Source organism: Vicia villosa, linkage group LG5 (assembly GCF_029867415.1).
Source record: "Vicia villosa cultivar HV-30 ecotype Madison, WI linkage group LG5, Vvil1.0, whole genome shotgun sequence".
Lineage (NCBI taxonomy): Eukaryota > Viridiplantae > Streptophyta > Magnoliopsida > Fabales > Fabaceae > Vicia > Vicia villosa.
Genome location: NC_081184.1, coordinates 11,043,587 through 11,060,040, shown reverse-complemented (window position 1 = coordinate 11,060,040; position 16,454 = coordinate 11,043,587). Strand labels below are relative to the sequence as shown.

Here is a 16,454-nt window from a genome sequence, read left to right as displayed (position 1 = left end):
AGTTAGCAGACGAATTGGAAGCCATCGCATAAAGGAAGAGGTGTAGCGAAGAAGATGAAGGATTTTGGAGTCAAAGAGCTTGAAGGAGAAGAAGAACGAATCCTATTTTTTTTCCATTTAGTCCCTATTTAATATATTGCAAAGAGAAGATGTCCACATGTGTAATGAAAAAAAAAAATGAAACAACGTTAGCCATGTCAGCAACGTTTGCCACCTAATCCTTTTTCTAAGGTTCCATTGACATGAGGGACTGAAGCCAAAGCGAATTGAACATATGGGGACTTGGAACAAAAAAAAAGATTCTGAGACTAAAACCAAAAACACGCTAACTTACATGGACGAAATGCCTATGAAATATTAACGTGTCATTGCCGAATTTTTTTTTTTAAAATTTTAGCTATTTACTCGAATCCGAAATACATTAATATTCGCTCCGCTGAGCTTCAAATTCTGAAAAACTCACCCATCAGATTCTTCAGCAAAGTCTCTCTCTCTCTCTCTCTGCAAATTGTTCCGGCAATGGATCGCACACAAATTCTCCTTGTTGGTTTACCACTCTTCCTCTTCTTCACTGACATTATCAACCTTTTCTCTCCTTCACCGCCTCCCAAATCATCTCATCACAACCCAATTCCTCAACCTCAACCTCAATCTCAACAACCGCATCTTCAACAACAACCACTTGATTTTCCCACTAAGGTTTTTCACATCCTCAATCAATTTCCCACTTTTAATTACCCCTTTTATTTGTTCTTGCCATATGCATAAATTTCCTTATTTATTTAGATTTTCTGTTTTTTTTTATGTTTTTCTTTTTCATGCTGATGAGGTGTTTGTTTAAATGCAGAAAAGTGAAATTGGTCCAATTGGTGCTGGCCTAATTGGTGTTGGTAATACTGTGAGCATTGATTTCTGCACTTCCTGTTCTTACAAGTTTGTTCCTTAATCTCTTGTTCTTTCTTGCAATTTTGTTTAATTAAGCTCAAGAGTTCTTTTCTATATGTAACATATGTGGGTCTAGTTGGAAAAATAGGAAAATTCTGTGGTATAGGATAGAATGGTCTTAAAAATTATTCGAAATTCTTATAATGACAGACATCGTGTTGCAGAAGTAGAAACTCGTAGGCTTGCTCATCTTCACAGTCTTGCTTGTCTTCACTGCCGAGACAATGACTTGATCAATGCGGGTTTGACATAAATCAAACGGAAACCAATGTTTCTCAAAATTTAACTCATTCGATTTTTCTTGTTTTTGTCGACCTTGGTGGAACTCCAGAGCCTAAAACAGTAGTATGAATCGTTATATTAGAAAACACTAGTATGAATAATTATATTAGACTAAGAGTAACCTAACAAGGGAGTTTTTCACTTATATGTTTGCTCAACATCTATTTTTCTATGCAATGTGAGACTTTTAACTCACACTTGACACTTGAACCGAACTAACACTAATTAGGTCGCCGTCTCCAAGAGGTGTTGTCAATTGTGTTTGAGTTTTTGAGTGGTTTTTAAATACTATCCACCTTGGACATTTAGTACATTCTACTGGAAAAAATAATTTAATATTATTACTTTGGTATTGTAAATAAACTGATAGAGAAAGGCATGTAAATAAAAGCAAAAGTCAAAACCGGATGATTAAAAATATGAATACTTGCGTGGATGCTATGGTCCTGGATAGAACATTATGGCAAAACTTGATCTATGTAGCCAATCCCACTTAGTGGGATAAGGCTTGGGTTGTTGTTGTTTTTGTTTTTGTGTGGATGCTACATTAAAACAAACAAGTCATGCATATCTATATGGTATCTTGTATTAGTTATTTGTTAAAGATGTGTTCGAAAGAGTTTATTTGTACTTTTCTCAAGTCATAAATGTGAGTATTTGGAAGAACTTATAAAACTAGGTTGTGATTTATTTCTCCACAGACTGTTTTAATGTTACTATCCTAACTCATCATGATAGTTTATAGAAACAACTTATATAGAGTTTAAACTCATTATGTAGCATAAAATTATATATTACTAATTTTTATATGATGAGTTCTTATTGAATAAGCTCTTAATTAAATTGTTTTTGAGTTGGGTTTCGTTAGTCACTCGATATTTATACTAATAGGTGTGAAGTATGTTTTTGTTTTTCTCTCTAACATTGTTGTAGCATATAGATCCTCCCGTTTCAAAAGACGTTGTATCTTTTACCAAACTGTGCACTCATCCATTTGTCCTATTTAGAAGTTCTGATTTTTAGTCTTATGCTGTGTGTATTGGTGGTAATAGTAATCTCTCCATCGCATAAAACTAATTTCGCTAGTGCTTAAAACTTGTAATTTTTCAAAATTTGGACTAGATGTAGCTCTTTCTTAGCTGCATTCTCCTTAGCTTGTTTCGTTTGTTGAATCCATATATTTGGAAGAGGAATGCTAGCAATACTTGCAACCGACTTGTCATTGCAATATGATAAAAAACTTGGATGTAGACATATTTTAGTATATTTTGTTTAATTTTCATGAAATTTTCTGCAGGGGAACTGCAGTAACAGTAAAAAACATGCTGGAATCTTTATTTCCTGGGATTAATGTTGTTTTGGCTAACTATCCACCTCCACTTCCGAAGCGTGTTATTAGCAAAGTAATCCCAGTGTTACAAACTGGAATTATTATAGCTATAACTGCAGGTGACCAGATATTCCCGAGATTGGGGGTGACACCACCACAATTGTACTACTCCTTGCGTGCCAATAAGTTTAGAAGTATTGCCAGCACTTGGCTTCTTGCAAATTTCGTTCAATCCTTCTTACAGAGTTCTGGTGCTTTCGAAGTATATTTCAACGGCGAATTGGTAAGTCCCTTGTTAATGGTGGCAATTGATTTAGCGTCCTCTTTTCATGATGGTGTTAACAGTCACATGCTAGGAAGTTTATACTTTGAATGACTTCATATTCCTCTTGTTGATTTGGACCTCAGGTTTTCTCCAAGTTGAAGGAGAACAGATTCCCCGGCGAGTTTGAGTTGAAGGAACTTATTGGTAAAAGAATAGGTAATACAGCCATCTTTTGAAGCAGAGGAAATGGACCATACAGAAATCAAGTTTTTATTTAGTTTGTGTAATTTGTTATGTACACTGTTAGGCAAGAAATTGAATACTAATCAAGCATTGATTTTACCAAGCCCTTATTTTAAGTTCCCACTTCTGTGTTTTGAAGCCTCTCTTTCTTTCTAATGATTATTAGTTATCATTAGCTCTAATAATATGTTGGCACCAGAAACATGACACCGACTATAATATGTCAGCACTAATAATAATTTTAAAAAATTAATTAATTAAACGCGATCACCTTAGCTCTTCTGGTAATTTTAGTGAATAAATTAATAGAATTGAAATGAATAACCAAGAATTTTAAATTTTATTTCAGTATTTTATTTTAAATCATCTTTAAATATTGTTAATTGTGGGAATCAAATTACTCAATGCCTACTATTTCAATAATTAATATAACTAGTATTTATTTTTTCTAAAAAATACTATCATTTTTATTAAAGTTTTTAGTCCTTAAGACTATTTTGTCCATAAACTTTGTAAGCACTTAGGTATCAATTTCACATACAGTAATAAAGAAAGATTATATTAATAAAAACAATGCATTACTATTCAAGGTTATGGTTATAAGTTATCGTTATCAAATTATCAAATTGTGATTATCAAGTTAGCATAATTATTAATTGAATGCTTAATAATAAATAAATTATATGAGCAAAATTAAACAATGTAGCTCAGATGGTAGAGCGCTCGCTTAGCATGCGAGAGGTACGGGGATTGATACCCCGCATCTCCATTTTTTCGTTTTCTTAAATAGTTTCAGTGGCAGGAATCGAGTTTACCGTGGCACTTCTCAAATATGACAAATATGGTATTATCGCACAAACTCAGGAGCCTAGATCTCACCAACGATCTAAACACATATTTAGGCGATATCATCTCATCCGAGAGTAGTACATAGATGAAATGTGAAGATATGTAGAGTACCAACACTTGAAAAGAGAATGTTGTAAGTCACCAATCTCCAAAATTGAATATAGAATGTACCTTATCCATTGGTTTATGGGGGTTGCAGGTGGGACGATTTCAAAATGGACTCTCTATTCATTAGATAGATAAGATCACCAAAACTTCGTGATCTGCTGGCGAACTTATTCCAATTCAATAACAGATCTCAATATTATGCCTTGAAGAGGACTCGAACCTCCACGCTGTTTAGCACGAGATTTTGAGTCTCCCAGTATCCTGAAATAGCAAGAAATAATTGTTCCGATGGAACGTTCTCTTTTATAGCCGATTGGTCGTTAAGATATAATCAGGCCTTTCATTCTTTTATTTCTATTTCTTATTATACTTTATTACCAAAGAAAATGACTGCATTTAAAGATATTTAAGGGAATGAGTCTAATCTGCTTTTAGGAACCACTGAATCCTATATTTCTAATGTCTCACATAAATTATTTGAAATGAGAAAAATCAAAGAATTTTCTGTGATGGAAAAAAAGATTTCTAATTTCTACTTCGAATAATTTTTTTTTCTGGGTAATCTTGTTATGTTGCCTTGACCGTGAACGGTGCATTATTCTTTTGCATTTTTTCGTTTTCTTAAATAGTTTCAGTGGCAGGAATCGAGTTTACCGTGGCACTTCTCAAATATGACAAATATGGTATTATCGCACAAACTCAGGAGCCTAGATCTCACCAACGATCTAAACACATATTTAGGCGATATCATCTCATCCGAGAGTAGTACATAGATGAAATGTGAAGATATGTAGAGTACCAACACTTGAAAATGTCGCTGATCCACTAAGAAATCTCTTGTGCAATAGAAGCATGATGGTCATACTAGATCTATGAGTGTTTGGGTTATGTCTGATTGACTTTAGCGCTAGTGGGAGATTGTTGGTGTAAGCCCTAGAGACTAGTAATTTTATTAGAACTTGGTACCTATATTGAATTATTTATTAATAATAAAAAGACATTTCTTTATAATGTTTGTTTTTAAAAAATAATCAAGTCCCTAGAATAGCTAGTCCGTTTAATAAAATGTTAAGTGTGACTTAATCATGAGATCTCATTAAACATAAGGACATTATTCTTAAAGTATTAGTAGTAGAACTTTATTGTGAAGTGAGATAATAGTAAAGCATTGAAATTATTATGAGGATAGACTAATGATCACATCTCACGAATCTTGGATAAACCCGCAATGAGAATACTATTCTATCATCATAATAGTCTCAACGCTTTATGAGAATACTGTGTTGGTCCATGTTGGACGGTCGGTTGTTCCATTGAATGCAACTAAGGGTCGACCTCAGATTTTTGCGTTCATCGAATTACTCTGTCCGATGCTTCGGTGAGGCACTTCACGATTATCGGGCTAAGAGAGTCCGACTTCCTTTCCGTTCCAGAGTGGGTCTGAACCTCAAGGGAATCCGAGGTACTTCCATGGTGAATCTGTCATGCGGCTTAACTTATATATATATATATATATATATATATATATATTCATGTTAATAATGAATTAAATTTGTTACAAATAAGTACTGAAATATCGAGGTGGATAACCATAATTGGCGACCTCTGAGTGGTCGGACGGAGTCCAGGATCTTTGGTTGTAGTTCCTTCTTTGGGATCCGGACTGAATGTGCTTTGCACTTTGAAGTGCTTCCTTTAGGTGGGTGGCGTCTGAGGTGCCTTGCCTTGTGCTCGACTTCTGATGATTGTATGGGGATTAACTACTCCAAAGAGTAGCTTAAGGTCAACTTCTGGTTTTAAACTCGTCGAATCGCTCTGTCATATGCTTTAGCGAGCCGCTTTTTGATTGCCAATGTTGGGCTCCTTCCCCGGCGAGTCTTTCCTTTGGAACGAGAGTGCTAAGCGTTGCTTGGATGCTGATACCGATCGATCTCCTTGAAACTAGGATCCGTGATATTTTTCTTTGGGTATTCTAGTGGACCTCTACTTCGCTATTCAGTCGGCGGGAACCCTAGTGCATTAAGTGGAAATCCTATGGTATCGGATCGATACCCGATGTTAACTACAAACTTAAAGTATTTGAATGTCGTTAACTACGAACTTGTGGTATCTTGAAAGTTCTGCCTCTGTATAAGCCTTGGTAACAGGGAGAAGCAAGGGCGGTGTTTGGTCGGGAGGCGAACTGTAAATTTCTTGCCCGGTCTTTATAAAAATCGCCCTTAGAGCCCGACGCAACCCTAGATTTGGGCATGAGAATCTTCCTTCGCTCTCTTGCGGAGTTCTCGAGGAAATCAGAGGTTTGGATCCCAAAGACGTAGAGCGCAATCAGTGGTCGCAAACCTCATCTTCATTATCAAACACTTCCCAATTCAGAGATCTGAGGAAGTTGTAACCAACAAGGATGGAGAATGGCGTGAATCCAAAAAAAAAACATAGAAATTAGAAGTCAATTTTTTCTTGAAAGAGGAGAGGACAAGAGTATCTTTTTGACTTATAATTACTTTTAACTTTTGTTTTCTTTTAAGTTATTTCAATTATTATTTTTAAATTTAAATTTATTTTTTTTATTTGTTTGAAAGTCTAAATTAATCTTCGATGTTTAAATACTTTTTTTTAATTAAGTAGATTAGTGACTAAAATTCACCTTTTAAAAATAATAAAATAAAATATGACGGATTTAATCGCGGGACCCTACATCTTATATTACTTTAAATGAGAATCGCGGATTTAAACGCGCGACCCTACATCTTTATTACTTTAAGGGTCCGTTTGGTTCAACAGAGGGGAGGGGAGGGGAGGGGAGGGATTTTAATAAAGAGGAGGGGAAGGGAGGGGAGGAGAAGGGAGGTATTTTAATTAAAAGTATGTTTGGTTCAAAAGAGGGGGAGGGAAGGGGAGGGAGGATTTTTAATGAGTGGTTCAGGAGGGGAGGGGAGGGATTTTAAAATTAATTTACTTTTTAACCCTTAAAATATTATAACACTCATGCTAAATTAAAAAAACAATGTGATATTTAAAAAAATTTGTCAATTCACAAACATAGATAATCTAACACAAAATATTTAATATTTGAAATACTTTAAAATATATTAAATCATAAATAAAGTATTGATAAATTTTATACAATAATAATATCAATAATAATAATATGTGAATTATTTTATCATTTTGATGATCCATAAAATATTTATAAAATTAGATTATAGATAATATATATAGCTCATATACTATAATTATATATAGGTATATAATACAACACATAACTTATAAAACAATTAAGTTCTTAAAAACAAAATAATAAATAAAAGTGAATACAATAAAACATGTGAAAAACTAAAGAAAGTTAAGTTAGCATATTAATAAAAAATAAAAATAATAAAGATAAAATAATAGAGTTGTCGTAAAAAATGGAGAAATTCTAATAAGGCGACAAAAATTAACGTATAATATATATAAAAAAAACAATTTAGAATTTTAATTAAAAAGTGAGGATAATTTTGTCAATATAACAAAAATAAGTTTTATAATAACTCCCCTCCCCTCCCTCCCCTCCCCTCCAAATCCCTCCAATTTGGAGGAAACACAAAATTGTTCCAAGAGGGAATCTGATTACCTCCGATCCCCTCCCCTCCCCTCATAAAAAATTGAACCAAGCATAATTAACTTTAAATATTCCCTCCCCTCCCCTCCAAAACCCCCAACCAAACAGACCCTAAACGAGAGTCACTTGAATTTAATATTGGTAAATTCTTAGGTTAAGATAAATCAATTTTAGTTATTGATATTTTAAGCAAAATCTATTTACTATACAATTAATCGTACTATAAATTAATAGATTAGGTAACAATAGAAAAATGGATGAGATATATAGTACATAAAAGGGTTACGTGTGCTTCAAGCCAAAACCCAAAAACCCTTTCACACACTTTTTTATCATTTTTTTTCGGTTCCCAACTTCACTCTCTCGAAATTCTCTCTTCCTTTGATTATTTTTCGCAAGTAAAAAAGAGGAATCGGTTATGAGAGTGATTCATTGAGTTTTTACGGTTTTAGAAAAAAGAAGAAGGAAAAGTGATGAGAGAGATGCGTAAGTCATTCAAGGATTCTCTCAAAGCTCTTGAAGCTGATATTCAATTTGCCAATACTATGTAAAATTTCTCTTTCTTATTTTGGAATTTATAATATTCTATTTTGTTGATTTGATTGATCATTGATGAAGCATGGAATGTTAGTTGTGTTTGTAGAGTTATGATTTCTGAAAATTTGATATTTTGTTTTGTTTTTTTTTAAAGATAAATGTGTGTTGTGTTGCTTGAAAACTTACATAGTATAATTCTTTTTTTGGCTTTATGTCTATGTTTTAACCTATTTTATAAGTTTGTTTTTTTTTCTTCTTTTTTTCTGAAAATTGAGGAATGAAAGCAATAAAATTTTCTAGTGTTTTCCATGTAAAGAAGAACCAATTAGGATGAATCAAGTGTAGTTTAGTTTCTATTTTTTCCACCTGTGTTGTTGGTAGGCTATGTTAAAGGTGTTTATGATGTGTACAATATGTGTTGGTGACATGCATCGTTATCCGTCTCTAAGCACCGACACAATGGAAGGCGTGTCAGACAGCCGACATAGGTCAATATCCGATACGTCTCAATATCCGACACATCTCAGTGGTTGACATTGACACATAGCATCGACATGTCTGTGTCAATGTCCAGATCCACATGTCACGATTCAGTGTCCGTGTCTGCTTTATTGCTTCATAGTATCCTACACCGTTCTTACAAGTGTTAGTGTTGATGTCCCGTGCCTATGTCTCCGTTTTTGCTTTACTACTTCATAGTCGTAGGGTAAGTATTTTTATGTTTTTTTTTCTTCTGAAAATTTGGTATTCTATCTTGCACCAATTAATCTTGGGATCAATCTCACCGTCCACTAACGGGGGGCCATTTAAAGAAAGAGCAAATCTCTGAATGGGTTGACCTAACACAGATTTTTAGCACCTTGTGAAATTCGAACCTAAACCAATGAGAGAAATACACTCTTAGGTTCCAATCCTTCATCAACGGGCCAACTCTCGAACTTTTTTTCTTTCACTTTTATGTGTTAAATTCAAGGATTAGTCTTTTTTTCACTTTTTTTCTTTTTTTAGGTAAACTCAAAAAACATGTTTGTGTACATTGTTGAATAAACTTTAATGTTAGTAAGTGTGTTTTAATTGATAAGTTTGTGAAAAATAAAGAGTCTCTTGTAGTTGAAAGGCCAAGAGTTTTGTACTGGAAAAGCCAAGAGATAATGGCATATTAAGAGTATTCATTTGCTTTAATTTCCTAGTATAGCAGAAGTCTTTTAGGTCTATATAAAGACTTGTTTGTATTTTCATTTTTAACAAGAAAGTAAAAAGTGCAGTTTTAAAGTAAGACATCCACCAGTGGAAGTATAGTGTAAAAAGTGTTCTGTGCAGTTTTAAAGCAAGTCTTCCACCAGTGGAAGTATAGTGCTAAAAGGTGAAAAAGTAGCAGTCAATATTTTACAAATTGGCATCAGAGCTAATGGCGAATACGATGAGTCAAATGCCGCTACCACGATTAACGAAGGCGAATTACGAAAATTGGAGTATCCAAATGAAAGCTCTTCTTGGATCTCTAGATTCGTGGGAGACAGTCGAAACTGGTTTCATAGAACCAGATAATACCGGAGGGTATACAGCGGCTCAAACCAAGGCGTTGAAAGAGACGCGTTCGAAGGATAAGACAGCACTGTACATCTTGTTCCGAGCTGTTGATGAATCAGGCTTTGAAAAGATTGCAGGTGCAACGACTTCGAAACAAGCATGGGACACGTTAGAAAAAGTATACAAAGGAGCTGACCGAGTCAAGCAAGTTCGTCTTCAAACTCTTCGAGGAGAATTGGAGAGAATGAAGATGAAGGAGTCGGAAACTGTATCAAAATACATCACGCGTTTGCAAACAGTGGTGAATAAGCTCAATCGTAATGGAGAAACGATGACCGATGCTCGTATTGTCGAAAAGATTCTCAGATCTTTAACCGATAACTTTGAGAATGTTGTGTGCGCGATAGAAGAGTCGAAGGACCTTGCAACGCTCACAGTCGAAGAGCTAGCTGGTTCTCTCGAGGCACACGAACAACGTAAGATCAAAAAGAAGGAGGAGACAAACGACGAAGCAGTTCAGACCAAGGAGTCCACCAAAGACGAAAAGGTGCTCTTTTCTCAAAACTTTCGAGGAAGAGGACGTGGCCGTGGAGGTCGTGACAGTGGTCGAAGTGGTCAAGGCAGCAACTTCGAGAGAGGACAGTCAAGCCAGCAGAATTGGCGTGGCAGAGGACGTGGTCAAAGAGGTGGTCGGTCGAACTACTCCAACATAGAATGTTACAAGTGTAACAAACATGGTCATTATGCAAAGGATTGTAACTCCTACAAATGCTATAACTGTGATAAAGTGGGACATCTTGCAAAAGATTGTCGAGTCGAAAAGAAGGTAGAAGAAACAACCAATCTAGCTTTGGAAGCCGAAGCGAATGAAGGCTTTCTGCTGATGACTCAAAAAGAAGTAGACGCGAATAATGATAATATGTGGTATCTTGACTCAGGGGCAAGTAATCATATGTGTGGTCACAAACACCTATTTGAAGAAATGCAAAAGATTGAAGATGGTCATGTGTCTTTCGGAGATGCATCGAAAGTGAAGGTCGAAGGCAAAGGTACGATTTGTTACTTGCAGAAGGATGACTTGACTGGGTCAATCCAAGATGTGTACTATGTACCAGATCTCAAGACAAATATTTTGAGTTTGGGGCAACTCACTGAAAAAGGTTATTCGATATTCATGAAAGATCGGATATTACACTTGAAGGATAAGCTAGGGCATTTGGTTGCTCAAGTCGAAAAGGGGGAAAACCGAATGTACAAACTGAACTTGAGAAGCGTCCGAGGAAAATGTTTGCAAGTCAATGTTGAAGACAAAGCGTCGCTGTGGCATCTACGTTTTGGTCATCTACATCATGCTGGTTTGAGAAGGTTAGCAAAGAGGAACATGGTGCACGGGCTACCAGACATGGACTATGAAGAAAAGTTTTGTGAAGAGTGTGTGCTTAGCAAACAAACCAGAACCTCATTTCAAAAGAAGGCAGAATATCAATCTAAACACATTCTCGAACTGATTCACACCGACATATGTGGGCCAATCACTCCAGAATCTTTCAGTGGAAAAAGGTATTTCATTTCATTTATCGACGATTTCTCACGAAAGACCTGGGTTTATTTCTTGAAAGAAAAATCTGAAGCATTCGAGGTGTTCAAAAAGTTCAAAGTGATGGTGGAGAAGGCAACTGACAGACACATCAAAGCGGTTCGATCTGATAGAGGTGGTGAGTATACTTCGACAGCCTTTATGAAGTATTGTGAAGAGCAGGGCATAAGGAGATTTCTAACTGCACCATATTCACCTCAACAAAACGGTGTGGCTGAAAGGAAGAATCGAACAGTTCTCGACATGGTTCGATCAATGCTTAAAAGCAAGAACATGTCAAAGGAATTTTGGGCAGAAGCTGTACAATGTGCCATTTATGTTCAGAATCGATGTCCACATTCGAAGTTAGAAGATCAAACACCACAAGAAGCATGGAGCGGACAAAAGCCAACAGTTTCTCATTTCAAAGTATTTGGTAGTGTGGCTTATGCACACATACCGGATCAACGAAGAACAAAGCTTGAAGACAAAAGTCAGAAATACATATTCATTGGATATGATGAGAAGACAAAAGGGTACAGGCTGTTTGATCCCATAAGCAAGAAGGTGATAGTGAGTAGAGACGTTCGAGTAAACGAAATGAGCAAGTGGGACTGGAATAATTCGACAGAAGTTATCGTCGAAGTTGGAGAAACATCAGTCGCTGTACCAATAAGCAATTCAACAGAAGTTGAAGATTCTGACAATGAAGATGAACCTGTACAACCCAAAATGCGAAGTCTGCAGGATTTGTATGATACAACAGAAGAGGTGCATCTTGTATGTCTTTTGGCAGATACCGAAAACATTAGCCTCGAAGAGGCGATGCGAGACGAAAAATGGAAAACTGCCATGAACGAAGAGATCAAGGCCATTGAACACAACAACACATGGGAACTAGCAGAATTACCAAAAGGAAGTCAACCCATCGGTGTGAAGTGGGTGTTCAAGAAAAAGATGAATGCTCAAGGCGAAATAGAACGGTATAAAGCGCGGCTTGTTGCGAAGGGATACAAACAGAAAGCTGAATACATAACAACATCTTGGTGCGTTTGTCATGCAATATGGCTTAGAAGATTGTTGAGTAAAATGGAGCTAAAACAGGAAGGTGCAACAGTAATACAAGTGGACAACAAATCAGCAATTGAGTTAGCAAGGAATCCAGTGAATCATGAAAGGAGCAAACACATCGACGTTCGCTTCCACTTCATTCGAGAACATGTGAAGGAAGGAAGTGTCGAATTGAGGCATGTAGCAAGCAAGGATCAAGCAGCAGATATTTTCACAAAACCGTTATCGAAAGAAATTTTCGACAGAGGCAAGAAGTTGATAGGTATGATGGATAGAAGAAACATTTAAGTTTACAGGGGAGTTTTGTTGAATAAACTTTAATGTTAGTAAGTGTGTTTTAATTGATAAGTTTGTGAAAAATAAAGAGTCTCTTGTAGTTGAAAGGCCAAGAGTTTTGTACTGGAAAAGCCAAGAGATAATGGCATATTAAGAGTATTCATTTGCTTTAATTTCCTAGTATAGCAGAAGTCTTTTAGGTCTATATAAAGACTTGTTTGTATTTTCATTTTTAACAAGAAAGTAAAAAGTGCAGTTTTAAAGTAAGACATCCACCAGTGGAAGTATAGTGTAAAAAGTGTTCTGTGCAGTTTTAAAGCAAGTCTTCCACCAGTGGAAGTATAGTGCTAAAAGGTGAAAAAGTAGCAGTCAATATTTTACATACATGACTCTATAACTTTCTACATTAGCTTTATTTTAAACTCAATGTTCTAGCTTTCAATTTTTGTTTGAACATTAATACATAAATTTGTAGTTGTTGCAGCACATCCACATGACCCGAGTTTACTTGGGAGTTTGGTTATTTATAATTTGAATGCATATATTATGTCTTTACAAGTAAATATTTTCTTCCATGTTTTGAAATTTCTGTTTTTCCATATATGTCTTAACCTATTCATTAACACAGAGCTTCTGATTATCCAAGAGGAAATGACAGAGTCTGCTTTCAAATGAGATTGTCTTATAGCCCAGCTGCTCAGTTTCTTCTTTTTCTGGTTCAGTGGACTGATTGCCATCTTGCCGGATTCTTAGGATTGCTTCGAATTCTCATCTACGAGGTATGTTTGCTACCCCTTGATTCTGAAAAAACAAATGTTAATTGTCTGTGTCTAGGATTTGAACTCGGAACTTTCTTAGACTCTTTCAGTTGTCTCGGCTCAACAACTCGAGATATGACTTGGAGAGTACTGTAAATAGATGTAACCATAGTTTGGACCAATGCGGTCATTTTACGGCCGAGTTTGTAATAAAATGTTTGAATTGTTGCAGGCATATGATGAAGGGAAGAAAACCACCATTTATGAAAGAAAAGCTAGTCTAAAGGAGTTCTATGGTAAGTGATTAGTCACTTTTACTATGAGTCGTAGCTTCGCACCAAGTCTTCTCGAGAACAATTCGTACTCAACGATTTCGAATCAATGTCATGTCTTTGTATGATTTAATTTCTGCGTTCCTTTATAAAAACGATGACTTGAAATTCAAATATGATATGCTTTTATGGTTTTTATTTTTTAATATCAGGTGTGATCTTTCCGTCGTTATTACAACTCAAGGGAGGAATCACTGAGGTAGAAGAGAGGAAACAAAAAGATTTATGCGCTAGAAAGTACAAACCGAAAGATGTGATTAGAAAAGGAAAGCTATCTGCAATTGATATAGAGAGAGAAGAAGAATGTCCTATTTGTATGGAGATGAACACCAAAGTTGTGTTGCCAAATTGCAACCATTCTTTGTGTATGAAATGCTATAATGACTGGTAAGCAACTATGACTTACAACTTATAAGTAGTTACATATCTGTAAAGGTATCAAGATTTTAATCATCTAGAATGTGATTGATTATTTGGCAAAGCCGTTCTATTGACTTCTAAGGATTATGTTTTTGCTGTTTGTTTTAGGTACACAAGATCTCGATCTTGCCCTTTCTGTCGGGACAATCTTATGAGACTAAACTCTGGCGAGCTTTGGATCTACTTGAGCAGCAGAGAGATAATTGATTTGGAATCAATCAATAAGGAGAATCTGAAAAGGCTATTTATGTACATTGATAAGTTGCCTCTGATTTTGCCAGATCAAATATTCATGTCTTATCCTCGAAGCTTTTGATTTCCATTTAGTGAATTAGTGTAAATTCTCAAGTTACCTCAAAAAAATAATATTTCTCCAATAGATTTCAAAATGTAAATACTTTATGGCTTTTTAGTCGAATGATATTTTAACTCCAATAGATTTCTTTAGCCAGAATATTTGCAATTGAAAATTTGCCGCATTCACGCAGTCATGATCTATAGTCATTCGATTTAAATCGGGCGGTTGTGATTATATATTGGTATTTTTGAAATTATATAATAAAGTTTTTAATATGTTTGTTTCATCCGTCTAATTAAGATCAGATAGATGGTTAGTGATGACTTTGATTGAATGTTTGCGTGATAAAATTGACTTCAGTGAACCAATTTTCATTTCAAGATTATCCTTATAAAGCCGTGTAAGGATTGTAACATTTTCATGTTTGCGTTTCCATCCTCTGTCTCGCATAATGATTTTAGATCTAAAGTGGATTAATAAGTCTTTCTCGTGCGATCCTCCCCAGGGTTTTAAAATATGGTCGCGGTCGCGTCACAGTCGTGTAATTTTTTTGCAATTTTGGTCGGTATAGGTCTACTGCGGTCGTCGTGGTGTGAATTAACTATAATTTGTTTTTTAATATAAAAAACGGTCATAACGTATTGGTATCGAAACTTGCAGAAACCGTTTTGTCGCGGCCGTTTTCGCGGTCGCGGACCGTTTTCTAAAACCTTATCCTCCCGTCTTTGCCTCGCTCTTGATCTTATTTTGATTTGAGATGTGTCTCTCTGTTGTCCTTCCTGATATACTTTAGCCTTTTTATAAGAGAAGAGTCTATGTTAATCCAGTTCAATTAGTTGCAAAAGGCTTGTCTTGTCCTAAGCTTGCAAGTTAAAATTCAACTTTTTTTTATTCCAAAAGGCTTTGCAGGTGCTTAGATCAATCCTTTTTTCTGTGTGAAGGATTCACCACTTTTTCAAGGATGCTCTTAATCTTCCTATTTGATAATTCAGCTTGGCCACTACATTTGGAATGATAGGGTGTGGCAAACTTGTGCTTTACATCATATTTAGCTAACAACTCCTCAAAATTTGTTAGACAAATGAGTCCTCTCATCAATGATAGGGATGCCAAATCAAATGAAAATGTTTTTATCAAGAAATTAGCGACCACTTTGGCATTATAGGTTGGTTATTCTACACATGAGGCTGAATTGTGGGGTTTGAAAAAATTGTGATAATATTCAGAGTTTAAAAATATTTTAAAACCATTTTAGAAATTAACAGCAAAAAGTAGTGTGAAAAAAAAAAGTTAAGAGAAAAGTCACGAGGAATTTATACGAGTTAAGTCAAGAAGACTTCCTCGTGTCCCCAAGATTTGATTGTAAGAGAGTATCCAATAATTTTTATGAGCTTTAGTAAGTTAAACTCTCAAACTCCCTTATACAAGAAAAAATGAATTTTTAGGTTAACTTTCAACCAAACAACCAATAGTTGAGAAAATCAGTTAGTCTTTCTTCCAAATAGAAACTTTTAGGAAGAAACAGTAAATCTTCCTTCCCAACAACGAATTGAAGCAATTAGTCTTCTTTCCAAACAACAAATTAAAGCGGTTAATCCTCAAGCTAAACCGAGATTTTCTACAGACTTATCTTGAACCAATGGTGAGCTTTTGAATAGGGCTGAACTCACGAACCAAATCGAGGTTTTGACATGGTTGTCCATAAACTACTGAAGTTTTAAACCAGGCTTATCTCAAGTAAAAGTAAGCTTTTGACTGGTCTGTGTTTACGAACCTGTTCTGGATTGTCCATATTCGTCTTGGACCGACCCCTTTGAGATAACTCGCTTCGGGCCAAAGCCTCTTGACCAGATGCACAATTATGTTTCTAGAATCTTCTCTTTACCGTATGACTATCCTATACCTTGCTACATGAAATTTAAACCTCATGTAAATCTAACGGTCCTTCATATTTCACGCTTGAAAGATAGCGAGATCGTTATTTCTCTCCTTTATATATATGAAATGACTCAAACACAATTTGAATACTCGTT

At 35.5% G+C, this 16,454-nt stretch overlaps 2 protein-coding genes across 2 annotated transcripts; both read left to right on the top strand.

Annotated features, from left to right (window-relative positions):
• Positions 1-410: 410 nt before the first annotated feature.
• LOC131606258 (selT-like protein) lies at positions 411-3,188 on the top strand. Its single transcript, XM_058878512.1, has 4 exons — positions 411-699; positions 848-933; positions 2,525-2,840; positions 2,966-3,188. The coding sequence occupies exons 1-4, from the start codon at positions 520-522 to the stop codon at positions 3,056-3,058; spliced, it is 675 nt and encodes a 224-aa protein (XP_058734495.1). The 5' UTR covers positions 411-519; the 3' UTR covers positions 3,059-3,188.
• Positions 3,189-7,908: 4,720 nt separating this feature from the next.
• On the top strand, positions 7,909-14,583 carry LOC131601321 (E3 ubiquitin-protein ligase AIRP2-like). Its single transcript, XM_058873105.1, has 5 exons — positions 7,909-8,170; positions 13,242-13,392; positions 13,604-13,667; positions 13,856-14,090; positions 14,232-14,583. Exons 1-5 carry the CDS (start codon positions 8,097-8,099, stop codon positions 14,437-14,439), a joined length of 732 nt encoding a protein of 243 aa, XP_058729088.1. The 5' UTR covers positions 7,909-8,096; the 3' UTR covers positions 14,440-14,583.
• Positions 14,584-16,454: the final 1,871 nt, after the last annotated feature.